Below are 13,466 nucleotides of genomic sequence, written 5' to 3'. Positions count from 1 at the left end.
TAATCCAATGAGTGGTGCAGGGTAACAGTCTGGGATAACATTGGAACATGTTTTCTGAGCGCTTGGATTTGAACACTCACAACAGTCACCTCATTATTTCTAGGGCTCAGAGACATTTTGTAAGGTACTCTTCATTTAGTACTTACCCAATATTACCACCAGCATATCTAAAGCATTACTCTGAATTCTAGGTTTCAGTGCCCTTTGTACAAGTTTCCATCAAAAGTTTGTGTCTAAATTCTATTCTATTAGAAGCAAGGTGATGCAGTATGACTTAATCTCAGCATGGAGCGGAGGTCTTAGGTCCACGGGAGCTTTGTGACTCCTATCTCACCTCTCCAGATATGGGGAGAAAATTAGCTATGATGTACCAAAGATGGAACTCGTGCAAAACTTGCACTGTATCAAAGGATTTTGTACTTATCAGTACACAAAATACTAAGCACTACTTATTACCAAAACATAAAATGCCACTCACTACATCACTAGCAACCAAAATAGACCACGTTATGTAATTATTCAAAAAAGAATACATTTATTGGAAAGTACACTAAACAGATCACTTTTTAAAAAGAAGTGACCCTGTCCAAACCAAGCTCCCAGCTTCCTTTCCAAAGATGGAAGTGTTCCAAAGGCAGCTCTGGATTTCAGTCACTTTTTCCGGCACTAAAACACTTTCACACAATACTGTACCCACAGTTTAACTTCACAGAATTTGGGCTTATTTTTACTCAGAGCATGGTGGCCTAGATTCATCCTATATATTTTTTTTTATCTTTAGATAAATACACCATCTGTCTGAAGAGGCCAAACCAGTTCTAAACACTCACAAACCACAGAAAACATTTGTGACAAAGCTCGAACTGAGAGACTCGCTGCTCTTCCCCACCAGCACTCCGCTCTGATGGAACAGAGCTCCTCCAACCAGCAAGTGTGCAGCTCGCTGGTCACTTCTCGCTCTCAACTAGTGCTGCTCTGAGAATGATTTTTTCACATTGCTATGATCTCAAGGCAGCAGTTTTCTCTACTAAGGAACAAGGAAAACATCCCTCCCAAGTCAATATTCCGCAGGTTTCTGGAGGCTATTGCACACATCTTAAAGTGCAGTTTTTCCTCCGAAAAACAGGCTGTAAAAATAGCATTGCAGGTTTCCATGTTTGTCTTTCTCTGCTCCCTTGCCAACTGTGCTCAGTTTACAAGCTGAAGTATGTTTTACTTCACTACCAGCCTAGAAAATTCATCCTTTAAACCATAGCCAAATTCCTTCCTCCCTTCTGCACCATTACAAATAACAAAAGGCTGAAGGCGAAATTGTATCTACGGTTACGCAAATGGAACCCCTGCCCTTGGGTGATGCCTTCAGATCCGCAGTTGAGACAAAAAGACCTTAACCTCAACTGAGCAGACAAATCTGGCTGAAATAGAGTAGCTGGTGGTAAATGGCATCACCATAGCGCCCTATGAGTTTTTTGGTATAGCTGATGTTACAGTCACCTAAATTTCTACCAAAGAATAATTTAAAATGAAAACTACAACAGGAAGACCTGTGATTCTTTAGAATACACATTACAATGAACTGCTTTTCAATAAAGTAAAACATAGAAGACAGAAATTTTTATTTGTTTATGGTAAATCTAACCTAATAGTACACCAAAGCACCTACAACAGAAGGATCAGAACAGAAAAAAACCCACTAAAACCTACAGAAGTACAGAAAGCTCAATGTAGTTATTTAATGATCCTTAATAAGTTGCCTTTAGGGTGATGTAGTACTTACCACAATGAGAGAAATTTTGGATTTAGTGCCATATGAGGTATCTGCATCTTTTTCTAGATTCTAGCTAAAGGATAGTTATCGAACTCATATGATTCCCTACAATACTAATTTTATAATAGTGAGAGGTGAAATTAAGCCTGCATTAGTTTGATATTTTGAAATCTACCATTATAATGCACAAGCATACATAGCTATGTTTTACTGAACAGAAATTATATTTTATTTTACAAAGTCATACAGGAAATTGGTAGTCCAAATGTAGTTACACTATCTTGCATTTATCTATTGATGGCATAAAATAATTTATATCTATTCTCTTGAACATTGATCCTAAAACACTTCTGAACACTTTAGCATTTCTGCTTCAGCACCTTCAATTGCTAGTACAGCCTTCAGAGCAGAGCCTAAATTATATACTTAGTTTTACATTATAGAATGAAATAGCAGGTTGATCTGCTGCTTACCCGTACGGCTTCAGACTTTTTATGAAACATTTCTTCCATATTCTTTGCTAACTTTTTCACAAGCTGAAGGCCATCAATTTCTTCTATTGCAACATCTTTCTCATATTCTTTGTATTTCTGAAAGAAAAAAATAAAAAAAAGAGAAAAGAATTAGGGAAAAGTTATTCACAGGGAACCAGATGAAATTTTGACAACTAATTATTAGTTTCATATTACACTTTTGCTGAAATTCTTCATTTATTTGATGTCTGTGTGACAAAAGGCTGCTTTGTGCCAAGATGCTGCCACAGGGCCAGAACTGGGTTAGAACCAGAACTTTGCTAAGAACATATAATAGAAAATATTTAACTGTGCACTGTAGGAAAATGAAATGACTCCCTTTCACAACATTTAAACTACCCTTCCCTGCAACTGAGCAACAGCCAAAAAAAGCAGTAAGAAATCCTCATGTCCCATCCAAGAATCATTTAAAACCGGTGATACGCTTGGCAATCCACCACACCTTAGCAACCCAGAATCCTCCTCCTCAGCTGAACTCCCTGTAGATGTCTATTTCACAAGCTTTATACAACACTTACATAATCAATACTTATACTACAAGCTTATCTTGACATTCTTAACTTTCTATGCAAAGAAAACCCTAAATAAACCACATAAACATGAGTTTTTATCTGAATGTAAGCATAAAAGTATCCTTTATACAATATGGATGAGCATTAGCTTATGGTCTCTTTTCAGTGTGAATAACTCGCAGACCGAGTAAGCACTAAAGATATATTCAAAACTATTTTTATCCTCTATTTTCCATTTTTTTCTTTACCCATTTTCGCAATGAAGCTTGTAAGAATATACTATACAGAAATGTCATTCCACTGCAGCTTGCACTCTAAGAAGTAACAGCTTTCAGTATAGTTATTCTTTGCTTATCTCAATTTAAAACATTTACAGTTGCAATGAATGAATCATTGCCCATGACCGAACCCGTAACCTATTCACATAATTGCACCTCCATGATACCGTGAGGAAGATGAAAAGCACACCTAGCCTCTGCCAGCTTTAGCCCTATGTGCAAAAAATATCTTCCAAACCTCTAAAGCAGATTCTCAGAGCAACCCACAGCACAATACTTGAGTCATAAAATGAATGAATAGCATTAAAAAGATTTACCACTAAAATTTGCCTACAGAATTACGATTATCTCCAAACCTTATATAACTCCAGAGAGAGAAGAAAGAATAAGGGCATCAAAAACAGTGGCTCAAAGCACCTGTCTGAACACTAAAATGATCAAAACAGTGAATAACTCAGGATCAGTCATGTCCTGGCTGGTGACGGAAGGAAGGAATCTATTGTAAGAGAATGCCTGCACATATTGTACCCATTTCTTCTGACAAAACCAATTTTCAAGGCAAAGGGACACTTTGGACTTAAAGTTTATACTTTTTTGTAAAAACTTGTGCAAATGTTTTGATAAACAAATGATATTTGATAAAACATCATTTGCAGACAATTTCATATGGTTAAAAAATACAAAGCTGTCAGTTAATATTTAAGACACTAAATTTTTTATATTCTGTAATTTCAGTAATAGTTTCATTTTTTTTCCGCACTATTTCCTGTTATGAGACACTATGCTATCTGAGATTTTAATAGTAGTCTAAGAAACCTAAGAAACCTCAAGCAGACCACCTGCATTTTGCTCCCTGGAGGCAGGAGGCGAGATTTGGTTTTTTCCCCTTCTTGGTCTCCATTTAAATGCCATAAGCAGAGATCTGATTTCAATTCTGCAAGTCCATTTATGCCACTACTAAACTCCCTGCTCTCCACACTGAAAAAAATAATTTAGTATAGCACAGTGACTTGTCTAAAATAAAAAAAAAATATATTTTTTTTTAATTTACTGGAGAAAATGCAAAAACATGGTAGACAAGAGAGGGACAAATGTTATTGTAACTATACTAACTGTGATAAAATGTAGTAAATGAACAGTAAATTGAAAACACTCCCAGTTAATTAATGATGTCAAAGTCTGTCCACATCCCACAGGATTTGAAGCTTTGGAGAACTGAAAATAAACAAAACAAAATGCACTGTCGTGACCAATTATCGTATTTATTATGTCAGCAGATCAAGTACAAATTTAAATCACTTATTCCAAGATGCACAGGTCATGTTCAACATACCAAGTTCTGATAAAACTGCTTCCTTCAGACTTGACCTTTCAGTTCTTAGTGTTCTAAAATGCATAACTTCAAGAGACTGTTTTTCAGGTCCTCAAACCTATTGATTTAAGCTTTGCTATCAAGTGAAGAAAACCAGGCGATTATTCACTTCATGTGTCTGAAAACTGTAAGGTTCAGTTGAAGTAGAAAAATTTTCTAGGCACAGAGAATCATACCATATAGTCTAATAGACTATTATGAGAACATACTACAAAGCCACACTTCCCGATTTTGAGTAACTGGGGCTTCTGGAAATTAATTATAACTTGAACTCAAAATAGACGGGAATGATTTAAGTGACAATTTATGATTTTATAGTTATGCTAGTTCATAGTACATAAATTAATTTTTTCCTAATTTAAGTGCCAAATTCCAACATTAAAAAAAAACTGGAGGAAACAGAAGATATTATTTAAGTTCTATTTGAAAAGACCACACATCTTGCATGGTGCATGTCTAGTCAATTGTTGGAAACCTTCACAAGCATTTGCAACAAACTAGGAGTATTTACTTGATCTGCAAGACCTTGGCAACCAAGAGGTTTACATAATAAGGGGTTTACATAATATGTATTTTACATCCAGTATTTCATTGCCATAAAAATACTTCTATTATTTTTTCAGCCGTCAGTGGAAGGTTCCAAAACAGAAGAAATTATGTGGTTGGAAAAAACACCAGCTGTTTTTAGTATCCTTGTGCTCTAGTAATTGTGTCCGGAGGGAAGAGGTGCCAGCTTAATCTGCACGTGTCTGTGCACCTCCTCTTCGTGCTCAACGGGCACAAGGTTGGGAATTTAGATTCAATCTATAATGAAGTTGATTTTATATCAAGTATCAATGCAAGAAACCTGAATCACAGCAGATAATGAAAACACAAAAACACAATAAAACTGTAACAAAGGACGTCATTAATAAAGGGTTCTCTTCCTTTCACTGCAGAGCCTGACCTCCAGGCTCTCGTCATTTCCCTACCACTAATTTTTTACATATTAAATTTAGGTTTAATTTAAATAAATTAGCTAAAACAGCAAAGACATTGACCCTTGGAAATAAATTTGAAATAGATTTTTTAAGGAAATTATTTATTTTATTTTAATGTAATCTGGAGAAAAGAGCAACTTGCCACTGTGGTTGCAATTAAGCAAAATGTTATCAAGGACAGGGGTGAAAAAACCAAGCTTCTGGGCCAGGTTGTCTTTTATATTCCAGACTTGCAAACTACCTTGTAGTACTGCTTCTCTGAATGGCTCTTCCAAGCAGTGCCTTAAATAGCTATTTCCCTGCCATGTGAAAGAGATGAAGTTGACGATAAAGTTTCTTGTTTTGTTTTTTTTTTTTTTTAAAAAAAAAAAAGAAACCCTTGATATTTTCAGTATTCTATAATTATATTTCAGTAAGAGATACTGAAAAATTCCATCAGCATTTGTAACATAGCCACTAACACATTTGTAATATTATTAAAGAAAGCAAACAGCCTTAACTTCACTATAAATGACTTACATAACAAGTGTATGAAAAGTTAGTCACAGCTGGACATTTCTTTTGATAAGTGGATTTCCAATTGTCTAGAAGATTGAGGAGATACAACTTTAATTTGCTGTGTTATAGAAAAAAATACTTGAAATGCTGATTCTTTCTGTTTGCAAAACAAGCATTTGGTAAGAAATTCCCCAGAGAGACAAGAACATTTATCATTTGAAAAAGCACACAAAAAAATACATTATGTCTTCAGTATCTGTTTTGCCAGATCATTTCACATAAGTGCCAGGGAAAGACAGACAGTACTTCACTGTCAGAACTTAACGCTTTCCACGGATTTAGGTGTGGGGTTTTTTTTTCTTGCTCAGTAAATGATCATCTGGAAATAACCTATCAGAAAGCAATCTATACAAAACTCGTGTCTGAAGCATATAATGCAACCCAAGTATTTGGCACTGAAACATCAACAAACACACACCAACACCAAAAAAACCTCCAAAACAACACCAAACCAATACCAAACGAAAAAGCCTCACACTAAAAACCATGTAAGTTTGAGTGACCAAGGCAGGAAAATAAATATCCTCTCAAAGCAAGACAACTGCAGAAAGATGCCATATGTCAGCTACAGCTTGAATTTTTTCTCCTTGTTTTTTCTCCGAAGAGAAGCATGAACCTTGTATTCTTATTTGTATCTACTTCTATCAACTCTCATCAAAATCAAGATAATCGCCTTTATGCTGTATATAAAAATATGTCAAGTTACTTCCAAGGGTGTAAACAGTCCTTAATCTCAGTCTTTTGACAAGTCTGTGGGTACACGTGCAGAACACTACAGCCATTTATGATGAAAATTCTTCCCACTCTCTCAGATTTTCAGAGCCTGTAAATACCACTACCATCCTGACTAAAGAAAGGTTTTAACCCAACATGAATTTTATAATAATTGTTCAAAAGTAATCTGTCAGTTTTTGTTGCATATTAGGAATTGATGTACACTTCTGAGGTGTATTCATAGCTATAGCTCACATAATTGTACACACTTTACAAATACTGCTATTTGAGATCTTTTGTCATATATATGTTAAATATATATGCATGTATACATTTTGGGTTTATAACAAAAACACAGAACTAGCATGCAAATGGAAGTTTAAGTATCCATTCAACCTACCCATTGTTTACATTAAAAAAAAAAGTATGTTGCTCCACGCCATTTGCAAAAAAAAAAAAAAAAAAAAAAACCAAAAAACAACCACCAAAAACACAGATGGTCAAGTCTTAACATTGCAAATGTAAAATGAGATTACAGAAATGTAATGTGTTGGTTTTGGCTGGGAGAGGGTTAATTTTCTTCCCAGTAGCTAGTAGGGGCTGTGGTTTGGATGTGTGCTGGAAACAGTGCTGATAACACAGGGATGTTTCCGTTGTTGCTGAGCAGTGCTCACACACAGCCAAGGCCTTTGCTGCTTCTCACCCCACCAGCGAGTGGGCTAGGGGTGCACAGGAAGCTGGGAGGGGACACAGCTGGGACAGCTGACCCCAACTGATACCAGGGATATCCCACACCATATGCCATCCTGCTCAGCATATAAAGCTGGGGGAAGGAGGAGGAAGGAGGGGGATGTTCAGGGTGATGGTATTTGTCTCCCCAAGTAACAGTTACACATGATGGAGTCCTGCTGTCCTGGAGATGGCTGAACACCTGCCTGCCCACGGGAAATTATGAATTAATTCCTCGGTTTGTTTTGTGCGTGGCTTTTGCTTTACCTGTTTAACTGTCTTTATCTCAGCCCACCAGTTTTCTCACTCTTGCCCTTCCAATTCTCTCCCCCATCCCATCAGGGAAGAGTGAAAGAGCAGCTGTGTGGTGCTCATGCCGGCCAGGGTTAAACCATGACACATACACTTTTCATTAAATCACCATCTTTTTATTTCAATTAATATGTCTTGCCCAGTAGAAGGGCTGTGCTATGCATTGCTGGAACCATTTAAACTTGCTTCAGACACTCTGCCATGTCAGTCCTAACAGTGACTCCCTTCCATGCAGCAGTGCTGGTTTGAAGGGCCACGAGTTAATTGGCTTATTAGAGCTATTTTAATTTTATATTTGAGATGTCCTGACAATCAAACGTAATCAATGAATGAGCCTGAAAGGCTGCAAAAAGCTTAAATCTAATACAAATTGCAGCTCTCAATGTGGTTTCTTTAGTTAGAAGGTTAAAAGCTATGTCAGTCTTAAACAGAGTTCTGTCTTGGTTAATTCTTAACCCCTAAACCCATGGATTTCTTCACTAATGTTGACATTCTTACCCAAAGTAACCTCGGATTTTTAGGTCAAGTCCTTTTAGAGTGTTGGGATCAGAAAGTTGATAATATACTACATTTTTATGCTTCACAAAAAAAAGTTTTTCTTTCACAAATCTATTTCTCATCACCATCTGAAAATAAAGCTCACAATCACTTTTTTATGCTCTTCTCATTGTATAATGATTTTTTTATACGCATGTTATTAATGCTACTGCACAAAATTTAAAACAAATGGCATTTATTTAGGGTGCTTTAATAACACCTACTCCTTTTTACACTTTGAGTTTTGGGGTTTTTTTTAATTATAAAACCCAAACCCTACAATTTATGTGGAGCAAACTGACACTGTAGTCACATTAGGTGCAGCCTTACACCATCAACAGTTCTGTCAAAATTAAAGGAGCTATGGAAAAAAGCAAGGCTTTCTACTGTTAGCAAAATACAGCTCTGAGCTTTTGAATCAAAACTAAGAATATAAATTGTTCTTGATGTGGAAAATGTATCACAGCAATTTATAAGACAATATTATATTAAAACAATATCCATGTTCAAACTGATGGGACACAAACTGTCAAAGTTCAAACCTTATGTAGCTCCACCTCAGCAGCACACATTCTTTCTGCACATGAGAGATGGTAGAGCAATTCCCAGCAGAGGTTTTAAAAATATACAGCAGAGCCTCTAAACGCTTCATTAGAAGTGAGGGGTCACTAATTATATACGCACTGTTGGAATAAACCTGAATTTGAAGCCAAATAAAAAGCAGTCTCCAGAATTACATGTGCACGTGAGCGGGAATCCGAGCTTCTCCACTGAGCAGAAGGGTACTCAGATGGCACTACCACAGCAGACATACCAAATACAGATGGTGCACTCCTCTGATAGACTCATCTGTGAATCTCTCCTTAGTAAAAGACTTTGTATTTTCCCATTATCACACAGATCCTATGGTGGTGTGGGTTTTTTTTAAATTAGAGTGCCACTGTCATTATCTGGTCCTCCTTACTCTAAAATGGATTCAATGGAGAACCTTTAAAGGCCTTAACAAAATAAACAATAATAAACATAATTTTTATTTTGTTATTGATTGCTGGTGAGCATTTGTAAACAACATTATTTTAGTTCATCCACAGAGCTCCAAAGACTTTATAAAAGGAGTATCTATGATAATCTCCATTCTGTACATGACGATATGGAGATAGATATATATATAAAAATTCAGTGACATGTCCAATGTCACACAATGGTTCAGAACTACAAAGAGAACAAGCTCTCTTGGTTACTCTTCCAGTGCCCTGCGCAACAGACCACAGATAACTTTGTTAAGTTCAGCTTGATCTGCATGGAAAGACGAGTGACAACAGCACACTTCTCCTCATCTTGACATTAGAGAACTCCTTGATAATTGGGAGTTTGTGTTACACCACATTACACACTCCTATTAACCTTTACTGAACTTCTTTGTGTTGATGAAATCCATCAGCAATGACCAGTATGTTGGCACACTCATTTTCTTTTGTGCAGCAAAATTTTTACTCACTTTATCAAATGACTCCAAGGAGCTCTACATTAGCCTGTCACAGTTGACTCTTGCCACACACTGGTATCTGAGGAACTCCTGTTGCCTCAAACTCCCCACTCTCAAGTGAAAAATATATCAATATTTGTTGCATATTATTTTATTATGATTAGCTACTCAAAGCTGTACCTGGTATATTACAGCCAAAGATCAGCTATCCTGGGAAATTTGTTATCAGCAGACTTGACAAGGAGAGCTACTGCTTTCCTTGCAAAATAATTTACACACGGTGTAGGTATCTTACAGTCATTGCAAGGGCACTATATCCCCAGCATATTTAATCTTTATAAAGATACTTACATCTGACCTATTTTTACCTCATGCTACATGCAAGTGCTACAAAACCAAATCAAAGTATTAAGCTGAATGGTAAACAAAACCAAACAAACTAACCCGGTTCCTGATTTAGAAATATTCCTCTGCCTTGTGAAACGTCTCCACACAAGATATCTTCTCAAACCTTTGCACAGCTAAACATGTATAGGTGTACCATGTAAACAGCAATAACAGGAAGAGTCTTGAATATATACCTGGTTACAACAGCTGAGCTAGTGTGGAAAGGTACAAGCTACTCTACAATCTGGAGTTTTTTTCACCACAGAATTTAAAGGCAGCAGTCACATGGGTAATGCATAAATTATAATATTCCCTAAAAAATAAAGAAACATGCTCCAGGAGTTTCAAATTCTTGCTCTCTAGGACTAATTCAGTATTGTAATTTTATATGAAGTAGTCAATAAGCCTCCGCCTAAACAACCATCACCAAAAATGGGGGATCCAAGTAACAATCTAGTTAGGAGATGTAATTCTAAGCAGACAAACAGAGGTCAGGAATACACTTCTATCCTTACCTTTAACAGAGTTGGTTTGGGCCAGGACTAACCAGAGTAACAAAAAATGTTTGAGGAGGTTTTGCCTTGCTGCTGCCTCCTGCGTCCAGTGGCAGAGGCCAAGCGGACTTTGGACTCTTTTGCAAAAGACTGCCAGCTCACCATCTTTCCTGACTATAAACTCAATCATATTGAAAATGGTTGAAAAAGAAAATTGTCTTGTAAACACTTTCAGACATCTGAAACATCTTCACAGGCCAGCACAGGTGTTTTAAGATAGCTTCTGTAAAATATAAAAGCAGTCTATGTAATTATACATATCTTTGCTTCTATTTTAGCAGAGAACATAAAGCCCTCATTTAAACCAAAAAAAAAAAAAAAAAAAGAACATTCTGGAGCTGCCCTGGGGGCTCCTTTTTCCATAAAGATATACTCGATATTCTTGAAAACTCACTACAGTATTTATAACTGCTTTAAACAATGAACAAAAAGCCCATAGGTATAAATCTGCAGAAACACAATATGACCCAGAGGGCACATTCATCCAAGGCAAAGCCACCACTATGTTTTCAGGTGAAAGCAAGTATATTATAAACATGTACATCTAATCTGGTCCTCACAAAAGTCCGAAGAAATGTAAGAATGCAGTCCTTTCATCCTGGATAGTTATTCTGAGTCTCTAAAGATTCTAGAGTAAGGAACCTGACTATTTTCAACAATTTCTCAGCTGGGATAAGATGCTACAACATTTTCTTCTGTACACCAAACTGCACTGGTCTTCTCTGAAAGCCTTTATGGTGACTAGAAAGAAGGACAACCAAAAGAGACAGCTTGATTTGTGCTGTAAGGTCACAGGATACATCCACAAACTAATTCTTTCAATCAGACTTTCTTTATAATGTTTTTTCTCATTACAGTTCCTTTTATTGCTGTGTCTCTCTCCCTCCTTATATTTCCATTTCTGTGGACCTGTGTGCGCCTTACACCCAGCTGTTGTCCTGGGTTTCAGGGTTTCTATTAGACAATACTTCTATTCCATCCCAGAAGAGCTAGACAATTGTCTCCTCACCTTCCATGGTTGCCCCTAAATGAGCAATAAAATGAGCAACAAAGAAAGCTAGAGACATAGCAGAGCATCGACACAAAAACCAAAGTGCATTCTGAAGACAAAAGTTTGCTCAGCAATCCCCATGTCTTGGGACAAGATTTAAAAGCACTGCTGATTTAGAGTAAGCTAATGGTTTTTGTTCCTCAGAAAAAGAAACATGTAATCTCATCTCCTTGGGACACAAACTCTGTTCACAATTTGACATGTTCTCTATAACTAACCCTCCTCTGCTTGGACAATGCTTCTAAACCTCTACCCCTTGGCATTGTGCGGGACCTTCAACATTAACTCTTAAATGGGCTTTATTTCATTGCTTGGCACTATCAGGGACATGGCATTGATCCCTGCTGCTATACCTCCTCATTGCACTTTTCCATATCCTCTTGATAAAAGTATTTGTACTGATTTAGTGTTTTAGATGGGTATCAGAACACTATGTATCAAAGTGGACTTGTAATAACAAAAAAAAAATCATAACATCCGAATATCTGAACTCGGGTGTCTAAATTTAGGCTTTCAATTCATTTCATCCTTGAACACAAAAATCGATTTTATTTTCAAAAATCTCAAGTCACCTCAGTCACATCAAAGCCAGCAATGTCAGTATGTTCTCAGCATCTCTGAAAATCAGACCACCTGCATGTCGTCTGGATGCAGATATCTTGAGAAGAATTCATAAGGCTAACCATAAAAAACAAAAAAACCCAAAAAAAAACAACTTTAAAACCAAATTATAGTATTTGGCACTGCCTGGAAGTGTGAAAACACATCTGTGTTTTTGCCACACAAGCAAATGCTTTTCACTTTCATGTGTGATTCTCGGTCACTAGAATGACTAGCCTTTCTGTACACTCAGGTAGAGCAGTATATTCACCATGATTTCCTTCAAAGCCTCATAAAACTGGTAAACACATAAGGAAAAACAAAAGGTTAAAGTTTGCCAAACCACGTTCAATCCAATATTTAATAACTGCCTTTGAAAGACTGGGATATAAACTAATGCCCTGTACAACAGAACTTGCCCAGATCTTTTTCTCTTTGCACCATCTAGCTATAACGCATATATCCTTAGACAGGCATCTGAAACACCTGCATGCTGCTAGCTCCCAATGTTTCTTCCCCTCAATAGAGTTCTTCCTCCCTCACACTTTTAAAAATAAAGGGCCACGTGTAAAACAACAAACACATCAAAACCATGGCCAATGCTCTCTTTGTAGCTTTTGCCTTTTTTTAAAAATGAAAATCGTATGAATAATCTACAGAACAATAGCCTTTGTGTCATATCACACCCGTGATATACCCTAAGCAGGTATTCCAAAACATCACTGCAAAGTGTAAATAAACACATTGCACAATTTAAGGTTTTGCAGAGGGAAGGATGAAGAACATAAGCCCCAATCTCAGTCCTTATTTTCCCCTGAAACAGAAAACAAGAAATTTTATTCAAGTGTGTATAGCTCTGTAATGATATTGCCTTCATCAAAACGTATGTCAAAAACTAACCAGATTCACACATTCTACTTACAAATTTGTATAGCCTCATGCCTATATTGCAGTCTTATCTTTTTTTTCCTCTTGGAAAAAAAAAAAAAATGAACAAGAAAATAAGTTGACTGCCAAGCTAGGCTAGATTTATTTTTGTATACATAAATGTCATTATTCGATCAGATTGGAAACATTTCAACAAATCATCAGTTT

The 13,466-nt window shown here is 36.6% G+C and overlaps 1 protein-coding gene across 1 annotated transcript in view; it reads right to left on the bottom strand.

The window, feature by feature from the left end:
- Positions 1-13,466, bottom strand: part of LOC104461715 (voltage-dependent calcium channel subunit alpha-2/delta-3-like) — a gene marked incomplete at its 3' end in the record, with an annotated part of 194,885 nt that overhangs the window by 96,703 nt on the left and 84,716 nt on the right. The window contains exon 3 of the mRNA XM_010073396.1: positions 2,242-2,358. Coding sequence (XP_010071698.1) covers positions 2,242-2,358 — 117 coding nt within the window. The remainder of the gene's footprint in view (positions 1-2,241; positions 2,359-13,466) is intronic.

Source organism: Pterocles gutturalis, unplaced genomic scaffold (assembly GCF_000699245.1).
Source record: "Pterocles gutturalis isolate BGI_N339 unplaced genomic scaffold, ASM69924v1 scaffold13872, whole genome shotgun sequence".
Lineage (NCBI taxonomy): Eukaryota > Metazoa > Chordata > Aves > Pterocliformes > Pteroclidae > Pterocles > Pterocles gutturalis.
This window is presented reverse-complemented; position numbering and strand designations above follow the sequence as displayed.